The sequence below is a fragment of the Gossypium raimondii genome, chromosome 10 (assembly GCF_025698545.1).
Source record: "Gossypium raimondii isolate GPD5lz chromosome 10, ASM2569854v1, whole genome shotgun sequence".
Lineage (NCBI taxonomy): Eukaryota > Viridiplantae > Streptophyta > Magnoliopsida > Malvales > Malvaceae > Gossypium > Gossypium raimondii.
Window position 1 is genome coordinate 50,682,170 of NC_068574.1, and position 13,542 is coordinate 50,695,711.

Sequence of the window (13,542 nt, forward strand, 5' to 3'; positions counted from 1 at the left end):
ATAATCACAACATGTGTGTAAATATACATTAGCACACAACTCTAGAGATAAATCATTAAGCAAATCTAATAAAAAAATGGTGCAAAAGCTTTTATTTAAAAAATTAATTAATTACAATTTTACAAGAAAAACCTCAGGTCGGATGGATCAGAATCAAGTATACTATTAATGTTCGGGTTCGGAGTGGGTTAAATTTTTTAAAATTTGGGATTCGATCAGGGTGGGGCATGGCTGTAGAGCATTGGATTGAGGTCAGGGTAGGTAAAAAACCGCCCCATTACCATCACTAGTTAGCTAATAGGTTATAAAGGGCTAAAAATAAATTTAAAAAAATACATATTTTTTTAATTTTTAAAGTTATGACTAAATTGAAAGATTTTGTAAATATTGAGGACCAAATTTATTGAAATTTTTAGAATTAGAACTAAGATGACAAATTGTGTAAACATTAAGGGCTAAATTTGTTGAATTTTTTATATTTATGATAAAATTGATAGAATGTGCAAACATTTAGAGGGATAATTTTGTTACTAGACCAATAAAAAAAACCCACATCAACTCAAAGTGACTAAAATATTTAATTGCGAAAAGTTTAGTCACTAAATCGAAAATATTAATAGTTGGGTGACTAAAATAGAGCGAAATGCATAGTTGGGTGACCATTTTTATAGTTTACTTATTAAAAAATAATTTTCAACATTTTCACGTCATAATTTAATAGAAAATTTTAATGGAGAGGCTAATTTGCACATTTTGAAATGTATAAAGGTTAATTTATCCATTTTTTAATAAAGGGGCTGAAATGCAATCCACCCCTAAGTACAATGGCTTCCCTAGTACTTTTACCCATTTCTTTTAGGGATAACATAATTTTTTGCCCCTTAACTTGGCAACTAGATCCATAATTGGTACATATACTTTTTCTTTATTCACTTTGATACTTGAACTTGGTAACTAGACCCATTATGGTCCTGGAACTTGAATTCCGTCAAGATTTGATGATGTGATCGGTATTCTTGGAATATGAATAGATTGGTCAATCAAAGCAACTAGACCAAGAATTGATCAGTATACTGGTTTAAACAAAGAGGTTGAACCAATTAAATCTAAATTTGCTCGAAATAGGTAAAAATTGAAAACCAAGACAAAAACTAGTAGTAAAACAAGTTGAATTGGCTTAATAATTTTTTTAACTTTTATGAATTTTATTTATTTATTAAATTATTGTTGGTCAAATAGTTGAATTGATCAAACCGCTTGAATTGTGAACTAGCGATCTGACTGGTTCAACTTCCAGTCCAATTATTAGAACATTATATGTGACATGCTAAGATTGTATCACATCATCACCTGAAAATATATATATTTAATTTTCAAAAAATGATGTAGCATAATCTCGAAGTGCCACGTCATCATACTTTTATATTTTTTAAGTTTAAGAATCAAAATAAATCTAGTTGTCAGCTTGGTAGTAAATAAAAATATAAATATTAAAATGAACCTAATTACCAAATTTTAACAACAAAAATTATGTTACCCTTTCCTTTTATCACATTTTAGAAGTGTTTTACGTGAGGTCCTAATTGTAAGAAGTATATTATATATATTTCAAGAAAAAACTACCGTACTTTAAAAATAAAAATTTTTAGTAAAAGAGCCCTCAAGTGGGCTGTAAAGATAAAACATTCTTTTTGGGAATGAAAGAATCCCAATTTATATTCTCCCTCCACTCATTTTACCTACTACAATTTTGGGCTATTTTACTAAATTAACTTGAAAAAAATTTAATATTTACAAAAACAATCCTGATTCAAAAACATTCACCAAAATGACCTAAAACAAAAAGTAGATTTGGATTTTGGGAATCCAATGGCCGGCACCACCTTGTGTTTTGTCCCCATCATTACTTGATGATTGTGTCAGGCTTTAAAAAAATAATTTTTTTGAGTTTGGGAACCCAATGGCAAGCATCAATGTATTTTTTTAAAATTGTATCATACTGGTATACAAATATACCAGTATTTGAAAAAAAATTTGGTCCTGGCCATGTAACGGCCGACACCACAGACATTTAAAAAAAAATTGGGTGCTGGCCAATAGCCGGCACAAGGTATATTTTTCGAGTCCCAAGGCAATTTTTTTTTTACTTTGGAACATTGATGGCCAGCACCAGTGTCAATTTAAAAAAAAATGGGTGTTGACCAGTAGATGGCCGGCACCATGTACATTTTTCGGGTCCTAAGGTAATTTTTTTTTACTTTAGGAGTAAAAAAAAAATTGGTTGCTTGCTAGGAGATGGCCGACACCACCTTTTTCATGTCCCAAAATTTTATTTTATTTTTGATTTTGGGACACCGATAGCCGGCACCAAGTTTATCACATTAAAAATTTATTTTTTCTTATTTTAGAACACAGATGGTCGGCACCAAACCCTATATATAGTGGGTGGTTTGGGTTCTAATAGTGTAAATGGATGAGAATTTTTTTTAAGAGAGCCATCAAAATGAAAGTGTTTTGTAGTATATCATCAAATGAGTTTTTTATAGTGGATTGTAGATGGGGGTTTTTCGTAGTATACAACCGAATTTCGGGGTTGAATTATATACTGTCATGTTTTAACGAAGTTGAATTATATACTGTCATGTCAACCTTAAAGATTATGTCATTAAGGGTTGGATGACTTTCTGTACCATAGATGGCTAACTGAGATATCCAACACAGATGGACATTATCTATGGTGCAATAATGTTTATTCCACAACTTATAAGTGGAGTACTGATGCAATGTAGACCTAATTCAAGCAGAAGACGACTAATTATGAAGAAGCTACTATTAAAAATAATTGTATTATTTCTTTAAAATGTTTGTATTTTTTTTTTATATTTGTAAACTTAATGTAGTTGTTTAGGATTTAAGGTTTCATTTTATATTTTTGTGTATTAATTTTTAGAATGTTTGTATTTTTGTATCTAAATTTAATTTATTCGTGTTATATATAGTTTGAATTTAAAAATTTCGTGCACTAATTTTATCCATCTGTTTGTAGTTTGTTGGGTGTTTAAATTTAATTTAGTTCGTATTATATGTAGTTTGAATTTAAAATTTTGTGTATTAAATTTACCCATCTATTTGTAGTTTGTTGGGTGTTTAAATTTAATTTAGTGCTTTTTTTGAATTTTATATTTTTGTGTATTAATATTGTAGAATCTTTGTATTTTATTATATCTGTAAATTTAATTTGTTGTGTACTATTACTTATTCAATTATATATTTTTATTAAATATTTCAAGTCATTTATTCAAACAAATAATTATTTTAGAGAAATTAAATTAATATTAAAAACAAAATAATTAAAAAATAAAGTAAATATTTACAGATAAAAATCAAAACTGTCGTGATGTCGGCGACGTCCCGGGCGCTGGCGTGTAACGGTCCAGTTGCCTCCATCAGCGATGCCGTGCACCTTGCTGAGGCGTTTGATAGTTGTTCGGTCTGACCTCCGATGTCCCATACAGTGTACTTAGAAAAGTAGTATAACCATATACACCATAATTGGGAATTAAGGGGTACTACATAACCGGAGGTGCCGATGGAAAAATATCCTCAGTAGTAGATGTACGTACTTCCCGATCAAGCTTTGGGTGGTATGAAGACGATCCAGACCGTGTCAAATGTTGAGGCTCAGGGTCGTCACCAAAAATATCCTCGAACGATGGAGGAAATTGAGGCTCGAGCTCGAGCCGTGGGTGGTATGATGACTAGTCGGATACTTCATATTGGAGCTCAGGAACGAGGTTTGAGGCAGAATCAATTTCGGTGTTCCCGAATGGTGGAACTCAATTACAACACGGTCGTGCATTCCTCTGTTACCATCGGGAAGATTCTGGTTGCGCATCTTCCGAGATCAGCATATAAAGACCTTGGAATATAAAGGGCTTCCCATATACCATATATCATTTTGCGTACTCGCGCGTAGGAGAGAACCCTCCCTCTAAGACATACAAAGGAGGGCACCTCGAATGTCGATCATTCCATAGAAAGATATATAGTTCATGTTTTTCTACCCAATTTAAAGCATCCCGACCAAAACCCTTTTTGTCCATTTTATAGACTTCTTGGATGTCGACTAGAGGGTTCAGGATAGGTTGTGGGCAACCGAGCTACCTCAATACCTAACCTCCATCGTGCCACTCCATCGTATGGAAATGAATCAATGGAACATTTGATACAAACAGCTATTGTTGCTCAATAACCCATTATGGTATGAGCTCTACGATCTCTTCTTTGACATATGGCATCCATAGAAACTGCATAATATAGATAACACGTTATTAATTATTGTATTTAAAAAAGAAATATTCAGAAGCATATTTTACGCCATCCCCGAATGAGTCTCTATCATCATACGATACACAGGTACGGTGAACAATCGCCCGATTCTCGGTACAGTTGCCCATCTAAAAAAATGAATAAATTACCAGATTATTTTTTCCATAAAAAATGAGTATGCTATACTATACAATTAAAAAAACAGATAACAAAATTGAACTCTATATTTACCTGTTCACGAGTGGCCACACATAAGGTTGGTGGCTCACTGGTGCCAAAAATGACATTCGGTATAACGCCCAAGACTACAGTAGAAGGCAGTAACTGCCCATTATTTTCGTAGACGGCTTTGTCGCTTGACAAAGTTCGCGGTATAAGTATGCCAATACTACAGAACCCCAACTAAATCTTCCGGCAAGCTCAAGATCTTTTAATAAGGGGAGATACATGATGTGGACTTTATTTTGATTGACGTCCGGCAACAGTATCCCACCTATAAGTTGCAGAATGAACGCTCTTGCAGCGTAGATAATGTTCATTTGTGTTAAACTACTCAAAAAATGCTGGAAGTTTTCTCTTAACTAAGTAAATTTAATATAGGTTAATCGTCCTTCCTCGTCGTTGGGGGGCACTCTTCCAGTAACCGCTCGCAAGTGCCTCAGTTGAACTGCTACGTCTTGTAGTGTAATAGTTACCTCCCCACACGAGAGGTGGAACGTATGTGTCTCCGAGCGCCATCTTTCAACCAAGGCCGATATTAAATCAGCTTGCAGCTCAGATATTTGAATGTACGCGGCTAGCCCAAAACCCGCGACATTCAAATACGATAAAACTCTTCGATTGAGAAAATAACTGGGATCATACAATCTCGGTCTCACAATTCGGTATTGATCCTGCATTTATAGTAAATATAGAATGTTATATTTCTCGTTTAAAAAAGAATTTAAATAAATATTTAAAAATTAAATGAGACATTTTTCTTCTCGTTTACCTTATTCACATAGGCTACAATATGGTTGTTGTAATTTAAAAGAATATTAGGATTAGGATCCATGGAGTGATCGACGATGGCTGACGGTTAACGATGATTGTCAGAGGTGTTTAGAGGTGATCGGTGGTCGTCGATCGGCAGAGGACGGTGGTGGTCGATAGTTCATGGCGGCGGTCAACAGTGAACGGCAGTTATCAACGGTTTTGGGTTGAAATACCCCATTTATATAGTGGGGGACCATAGTGGCTGAGCAGGAGTAAAATTGAAGAAAAAAACTTGTTTTAAATTTTGACTCGTTCAGTCGCGTCGCGCTAGGCTAGTGCTGGCCAATGGAAGGCCGAATGTGCCCTGGTCAATGCTGACGCAGGCCTGACTCAGGCCCTATCTTTTTAACTTTTTTTTCCATTTCATTTAAATTATTTTTTCCAATTTAAATTTAAATTTTTCTTATTTCAATTTTTTTATTTCAGTTTTTGTTTTCATTTCAATTTATAATTTATTTTCATTTAAACTTTCATTCCATTTCATAATCATCATTTCATTTTATATTCATTTAACATTTCATTTCATTTCATATTCATTAGAAATTACATTTCATTTCGTATTCATTTAAAATTTCATTTCATTAATTGTTTTTCCATTTAAATTTATTTTTTCCTAATATACAAAAAAAATCATATTAATCACAAGTAGTCTCATTTCAATTTATCTTTTTCAATTCAATTTTTTTCAATTCATTTCATATTTTTTCATATTAATTAGAAGTAGTCTTAATATCAAAGTCATTTAAAATTTTTTCTCAATTTAAATATCATTCCATTTCAAAATTTTAAATTTCATTTAAATTCAAAAAATTTATCATATAATTTTTTTTGGGTTTTTTAGGCCTGACCTATTGGATCACATCGTAGCGGGCCTAGTGCCTGCCAGGCTGCTGGTGCCAGCCACTGAAAGTCCATTTGTCAGGCCTGGCCTAACCTGTCTTTTCATCTTCTTCTTCTTTTCATTTCATTTCTATTTCCATTTCATTTCCATTTCCATTTCATTTAAATTATCTTTTTTTTTCCATTTAATTTTTTTCTAATTTCATTTAAATCATCTTTTTTCCATTTAAATTTAATTTTTTCTCATTTCATTTAAAGTATCTTTCTTTCCATTTTAATTTACTTTTTTATATTAATTTTCTCTCATTGTAATTTATTTCATTTAATGTGTTTTAAATTAAATATGTATGTCTATTGTATTATAATTTAATGTGTTTTAAAATAAATATGTATGTATATTGTGTTACAATTTAATGTGCTTTAAATTAAATATGCATGTATATTGTATTATAATTTAACGTTTTTAAGTTAGGAATAAGAAAAAATATGTATTAATAATTATATTTAATCAATTGTATAATTTTAATAAAGTATATCATTTTATATTTTTTTTCATATTTTTGCAATGTTTTTACAAGAACATGTGCTCAATAATATATCATTAATCTTCGAGTCCAGCATTACGAGACAATTGACCAGAAACATAAACACGATGTAGGCAAGTTGATTGGTTGTGTCCAAATATTTGACACATAGTGCACAGTTTGGGTTCGTCTATCTCCCTGACATCCATGTCATTTCGAATTCTAGTCGATTGTGGTCGACCTTTAGGATGTCTACCGAGACTACGGTCAGACACCATCTCGAAAGCAAGTGATGGAACTTCCCAGTTTAAGACATCAGGAATTACAGAAAATTCGTTCCCTCATATACGCAATGTGCATTGCAACATGTAAATCTCGTCTATAAATTGTTCAACATTTAAGTTTTCTCTCGCACACGTTGCATGAACATGTGCACACGGATATCGAAGAGCCTGAAATATCCCGCACTTCCATCACCTATTTCGTAGATCAACTGCGTTTAACCTAGGTGGAAGGCCCAAACGAAGGCCGATGTACTCTTGAACTGGAAAAGTCTCCAAGTCGCACGAATACAATTTTGCGTTCATTGTTTGTGCGTTTCGACTATTTACCGCCATGGCCTTTCGGACGGCCTCAAAGTACACGAGTCCGGCCTTGATCTGCTTAGCTTGTCTCAACCCCATCCTAGGCATCTATGTGTCCAACCTATAGAATGTTACCGAGAAAACAACAGAAATCGGCAGATGACGTGTGCGCCTCAATACAGAGTTGACCGCCTCTACTAGGTTGGTCATCATTTGTCCATACCGAAACCCCTCATCATAACATTGAGTCAATTGCCAGTTTTCCATGCTACCCAACCATGCCCAAAGATCTGTTGGAAAAGATGACATCTGAGATTCAAGTCTCGTGAACCTCTGCCTGAATCTTCGTAGTTTTAACTTATGAGCTGCATATGCAATTTGGAATCAATATTTTAAAAACTTATAGGCTGAAAAAATTTGAAAAGGAATTTTTGAAATAAATACAAACAATATTTTTTACCCATGTTCACCAGTTCTTTTTTCCAATATTTATTCTTATAATCTCTATGGGAAGTTTGCCACGATGTGCTGGATGCAATAAATAGACCTCTATGGAACCCCCGATTACTTTGTCACAGTAAGTAATCCTTTTGATCTATCTGATACAAGGAAAATGTTGTCTTCTCTGACAACGTGCCTCAGCAGATTTTTTAGGAAAATTTTCTAAGACTCGAAGCACCACGCTCCACGATGGCAAAAGTGATTGGAAGTACATTTCGGTTGTCGTCTTATGCAACAACAATCATGAGTATTTACGTGTATTTACCGTACAACCAGGTCTCGTCCACCTACACCATCGGCTTGCAGTGAGAGAATGCCTTAACACACGGCTTGAACATCCAAAACAATCGGTGAAAAACTCGTTTCCCCGGTTGTATCTCTCCATTCGGGCCTTTATACAGTAGTGTTTGCAAATCAGTCACTATCCTGGGCACATACTCCCGCATCCCGGCTATCCACCATTGAAGCTCATTGTATAACGCATCTCAGTCACCATACAACTCTCACATCGCCATTTGCTTTGCCCACCATGCCTATTTGTATGACACTTTATACTTGAATTGAGCTTGCATGTCTGCAATAAGGACCGACACCTGAATGGTGGGCGACTCTTTCACCAAAAGAATGATGCAGTTGTATATAGTTTTTGCATCTAACTTTCGATTATCTTGTGACATACGAGCAGACGTGCATATGTGTGGACCTTCTAGTTTTCTTATCATCCACATCTGTGTCTGTTGCATTAACGTGGCTCGAACATGCCAGTTACAACCACTTAAGGCTTTCCAACATTCTCCTACGTACAAAGATTGTGTCGACTTCGTTACTTTATAATCCACACCTAACTTCAAGCTAAGTTGTTTTATAGCATGTAAACAATCTTTTTTGTTATTGAATTGTTGTCCTACGAACAACTCTTCATCGTCGAATTCATCATCAAGTAGGTGAACCGGCACAATGTTTGTATATTCCGGGAACTTGTGTGCAACAGCCGCATCAGGATCCACGTCGGTCATAAAGGACCCTGGATTATTTCTTATAACTATACCAGAGCCTGTGTTCCTGGCCGAATGGGGCTTTGGATTTTCACCCTCCGTTGGGACTTCCTCGTCAATGTCTTTAGGGATGTCATTCAAATCGGGGTCACTGAAATCATCGTTGGGATCACGGTGGGACTGATCATCGTTATCAAACCCTTCATCACCATCTTCTATGGCAGCCAACACCTCTGGATGGATCTCTAGACGAGTACACGAGTTTGGGATGTTATACAAACATTCACCGGTGTTTGGATTTTTGGGAGTTGGCATTGATCGTCCACAACCCGACTGATCTTCTCAGGAGACGTTAAGATCAAAATCAATTCCAGAGCGCTGGCTTGCTGGAATTACAACTTGAATCAGATCCAGTTCAACTATCTCCGCAAACAACTCAACCGGGCTGGAATTTTCTATCTTAGGGGGCAATAAATTGCTATCATTGTCACTAGATCATCATCATCTTCAAGCTCCATTTCTGAGAAGTTGAGTGGATCTGTTGAAACTTGAAATTTGTAAAATAGTCTCAACATTGCTTTCCGCAACGAGTTGCCATCTTTGTACTTATTTTTCGTTTTTAATCCGCCAGCGAAACACGCTTGTTGAATCTCATTCCTATTTTTTTCCGACTTTGAAATACGCAACCTTCTTCAGTTGTATTTTATCATTTCTCTATCAAAATGAACATAAACAAACAAAATTTGGGAACTCATCTTAAAAAATTTTTGCTTCCTTTTAACAAAGAAAAAACTAATATTTTTAATCTCGATTTTCAACTAATAAAGTAAACATTCCCAAAATTAAGAAAACTAATTTTTTAATACTTGGTTCTGGCCTTCAGTATCCCAAAACCAAAAAAAAAAAAATATTTTCAGGACCCGAACTAAAAAAAATTACCTTGGGACCCGAAAAATGTACTTGGTGCCAGCCATCTATTGGTCAGCACACAATTTTTTTTTTTAACTTTGGGACATTGGTGCCGGCCATCAGTGTCCCAAAGTAAAAAAAAAATTGCCTTGGGACCCAAAAAATGTACTTGGTGTTGGCCATCAGTGTCCCAAAGTAAAAAAAAATTACCTTGGGACTCGAAAAATGTACCTGGTGTCGGCCATCTACTGGCCAGCACCCAAATTTTTTTTTAAATGTCTCTTGTGCCGGCCATTACATCGCCAAAACCAATTTTTTTTAAATACTGGTATATTTGTATACCAGTATGATACGATTTAAAAAAATACCCTGGTGTCGGCCATTGGGTTCCCAAGCTCAAAAAAAAAAAATTAAAGTCTGATACAATCATCAAGTAATGATGGGCCAAAGCACAAGGTGTTGCCGCCCATTGGGTTCCCAAAACCCAAATCTATTGTTCATTTAAGGTTATTTTGGTGAATGTTTTTGAATTAGGGTTATTTTTCTAAATATTAATTTTTTTTTGGATTAGATGGGTAAAATAACCACAATCTTGAGTTTTTTTTTAAATTGGATTGATATCACTTTTGGCCTCTTTACTATAATTAAATTATCATTTTGGTATTTATAATGTTTTTTTTATCAATTTGGCCCTTATATTTTATTTTTGCTATCAGTTTAGTTTCTATACTTTCATTCCATTAATCCTCGTTATCAGTTTGCTCCAATCCAAATTTCTATTAAAAATTAAACCTACAAATAACATGTTAACATGTGTCAAAGAAAAAATACTTAAAATGTAAAAAAAACATTAAAGATAATTAAAATCCAAAAAAAAACTCATAAAATTATAGAAAATACTAAAAATCATAACCTATTTTTGAAAATTATTGGAAATTTTAGGTACTTTAGAAATATTTAGAATATTATATATTTGTTTAAATTATGGTATTTTTACTTAAAAATTTAAATTTCCTTTTAAAATATCAAAATTTTCATTAAAAATAAAAGGAACCCTAAATCTCTCCAAACCATAAATTCTTAAAATTTTCATGAAATTCTGAAAAATCCAAACAAATGGAATTTGTAAATTTTAAGCTTGATACCAGTGATCCCTACACAATAACTAAATTATGACTTTGGTATATGTTGTAATTTTTATTAGTTTAGCTCTTGTACTTTGTTTTTGTTTTCAGTTTGACCCGTATACTTTCATTTCATCAATATTATTTTTATTGTTACATGATTAACAAGTGAATCTTTTCTTTTATTTTAAAATGGCATACTAGTGAACTTAATAGAATAGTTTTAATAATGATAATAAGAAGACTTGAATTTTTAAAGCAAAAAGAAAAACTAAATTTTGAAAATAAAAGTAGAAGGGATATTATAAATTCTGAATATATGAAATGAACACAAATAAATAATACATATTAAAAGTCATACCATCCTAACTTGGTCCAATAAATTTACTATTCAAGTTTATTTGCACAACTTGAATTACAATTTAAGGATAAAGGACTGTTACTATTTAAATGTAATTAAAATATGAATAAATATCAACATATAAATACTGCTGTAATATTTTATTATAGTGAGTGATTCAACCTAAACTTATTGAAAATGGATGATTTATAATGAAACCAAAATTTTGTGTTTACCTATATCAAGTATAGTACAGAGAGGAGGTGAAGCTGAAGCAATGAACCATATATTTAAGTCCCATTGGAACACTCAAAATGAGCACCAAAAGCTACAGACAAAACCCCTTTAAAATATTCAATGCATAAATAAAGAATTTAGATATCATCCCTACCATTTTTCCAAACAATAATTCTAACATATCAAATCTTTATCTTTATTCAACACTCACTTTGAGATTCATTATAAAAGTTGCAATCAATATTTATTTGGGTAAATTTCTTTTTGTAAGTTAATATTTTTGTTATTTAATTTTATAAAATTATAAAAATAGTTTTTAAATTATTTAAATTATTGAACTATTTGAAAGTTTTTATTCAAGTCACTAGATTATTAAATTTTTTTTTCTTTTTTAAGTTCAACCAGTTAGCTCCAAACGACGATTTGACTAATGTTATGACGAATCAGTTAATCTGATGGTCAGTGTTGGAGAACTAAGAAAAAGTTATTTAAATTTTGTTTCATTGATTCCTGGCGTTCAAAATTATTTCATCAGAAAAATAAATTGCAGAAAAAAGAGAATAAAAGTTCTCAATTGATGCAAGTGCATAACCTATAATTTAAATGAAAACTTTAAAATAGTCCAATAATAATTTTATAACTTTTTAAAATAAAACCGCTAATAATTTAATAAATTTAATTTTTGTCCAACACTCACTCTCACTCTCAGTCTCAAATCCACTTATGAAAGTGACAAATGGCTCCTAGTTTTCCCTTCAGGTTGCTGAAATGCAAATGGCCACGTTGGGGACAGTCACCGAAAACACACGTGTCAACATATCTCACTTATCTATAAATCACCTGCCCTCACTTGCCTCCCAATCTCATCCAATTTTACCTGCTTTTCTAACTAGTACTTCACATAACAAGCAAAAGTGGTTGCCGAGAAGAAGATGGATACAGTTGAGTCGATTCGGTCCTGGGTCTCAACTCACAAGCTCACCAGCATTGGTCAGTTTTAATTCTTTGCTTTTTAACTAGTACCTCTCTTATTTTTATTGTCTTGACGGGCTTGGTATTGATTGTTAAAAGGAGCAATCTGGGCATCAGCAATTGGGGCATCAATGGCTTATACTGGTTCGAGAACTGCCCTTAAGCCGAGTCTTAGGCTTATTCATGCTAGGTACATACGCATCACCTCTTTTTCAAGCATTAACTAAGCTGAAATTTAATAGTTCCAACATGTGTTGTAGAGTCTGAGTTACATACATAGTTTTTTTTTTTTTTTTTGTGTATGAAAGGATGCACGCCCAAGCCTTTACACTGACAGTGCTATCGGGTGCAGCAGCTTATCATTATTACGACAAGAGTTGCAGAAAGCAAGAGGAGGCAGCCAGTGCCTAGTAGAAGAGATTATATAAGTTATATATAGCAATCAATCTGCCCTTTTTTCCAAATAGTACCAATGTGAAACTGCAAGGCTTATCTCTTCATTTGAGAGAGAGTAGCATGTTAATTATGATTCTAGAATTATCAATTATAACAATGATCCAACATTTATGACCACGAGCTTAATATAAATCCACCTTAGCAATGAAAAAATGGAAGGCCTCAAAGATGACAAACCTGTAGCAGGATGTGTGCCTGGTTTGAAATTCCAATTTTATTGATCACTGACCTGAAAATGTAAGAAAAGTGGTTTTAATTAAAACATTAACCGAGTATTGTTCAATTTATATCACATACATGTAAGGACTCCTCTGGAGTTGTTTGCGAGACTTTACCTCGTCAAGGTGGATGGAAGGAATATGAGTATCTTGAACCACTCCTTTCCTTTCCTATTTCAAAGCTTTCGATCTCAAAATGGCTAAGGGAATGAAGTTTATCTAACTTCCACCCTTTGTGGGGAGGTTTTGTCACAAAAAGAGATGCACAGAATCTTCAGGTGCTGGACATTTGCCAAAGAAGATTGTTGGTCCTTGTTTGTAAAACATGCATTAGGAGATACGGACCCGGATGAAGAGTCTAATCTGAAAAGAATTGATAAGGTAACTGTAAAAAAGTGCAATGGCTTGCCTTTGGCAATTAAGACACTTGCTAGTATGCTGCATTCTGAAGTAGAAATAGAGGAATGGAACAATCTAT

At 33.4% G+C, this 13,542-nt stretch overlaps 1 protein-coding gene across 1 annotated transcript; it reads left to right on the forward strand.

Moving 5' to 3' along the window:
* The first annotated feature begins 12,288 nt into the window (after positions 1 to 12,288).
* On the forward strand, positions 12,289 to 13,115 carry LOC105775826 (uncharacterized). The gene is made up of 3 exons (XM_012598340.2): positions 12,289 to 12,408; positions 12,490 to 12,580; positions 12,699 to 13,115. Exons 1-3 carry the CDS (start codon positions 12,351 to 12,353, stop codon positions 12,799 to 12,801), a joined length of 252 nt encoding a protein of 83 aa, XP_012453794.1. The 5' UTR covers positions 12,289 to 12,350; the 3' UTR covers positions 12,802 to 13,115.
* The last annotated feature ends 427 nt before the right edge of the window (positions 13,116 to 13,542 follow it).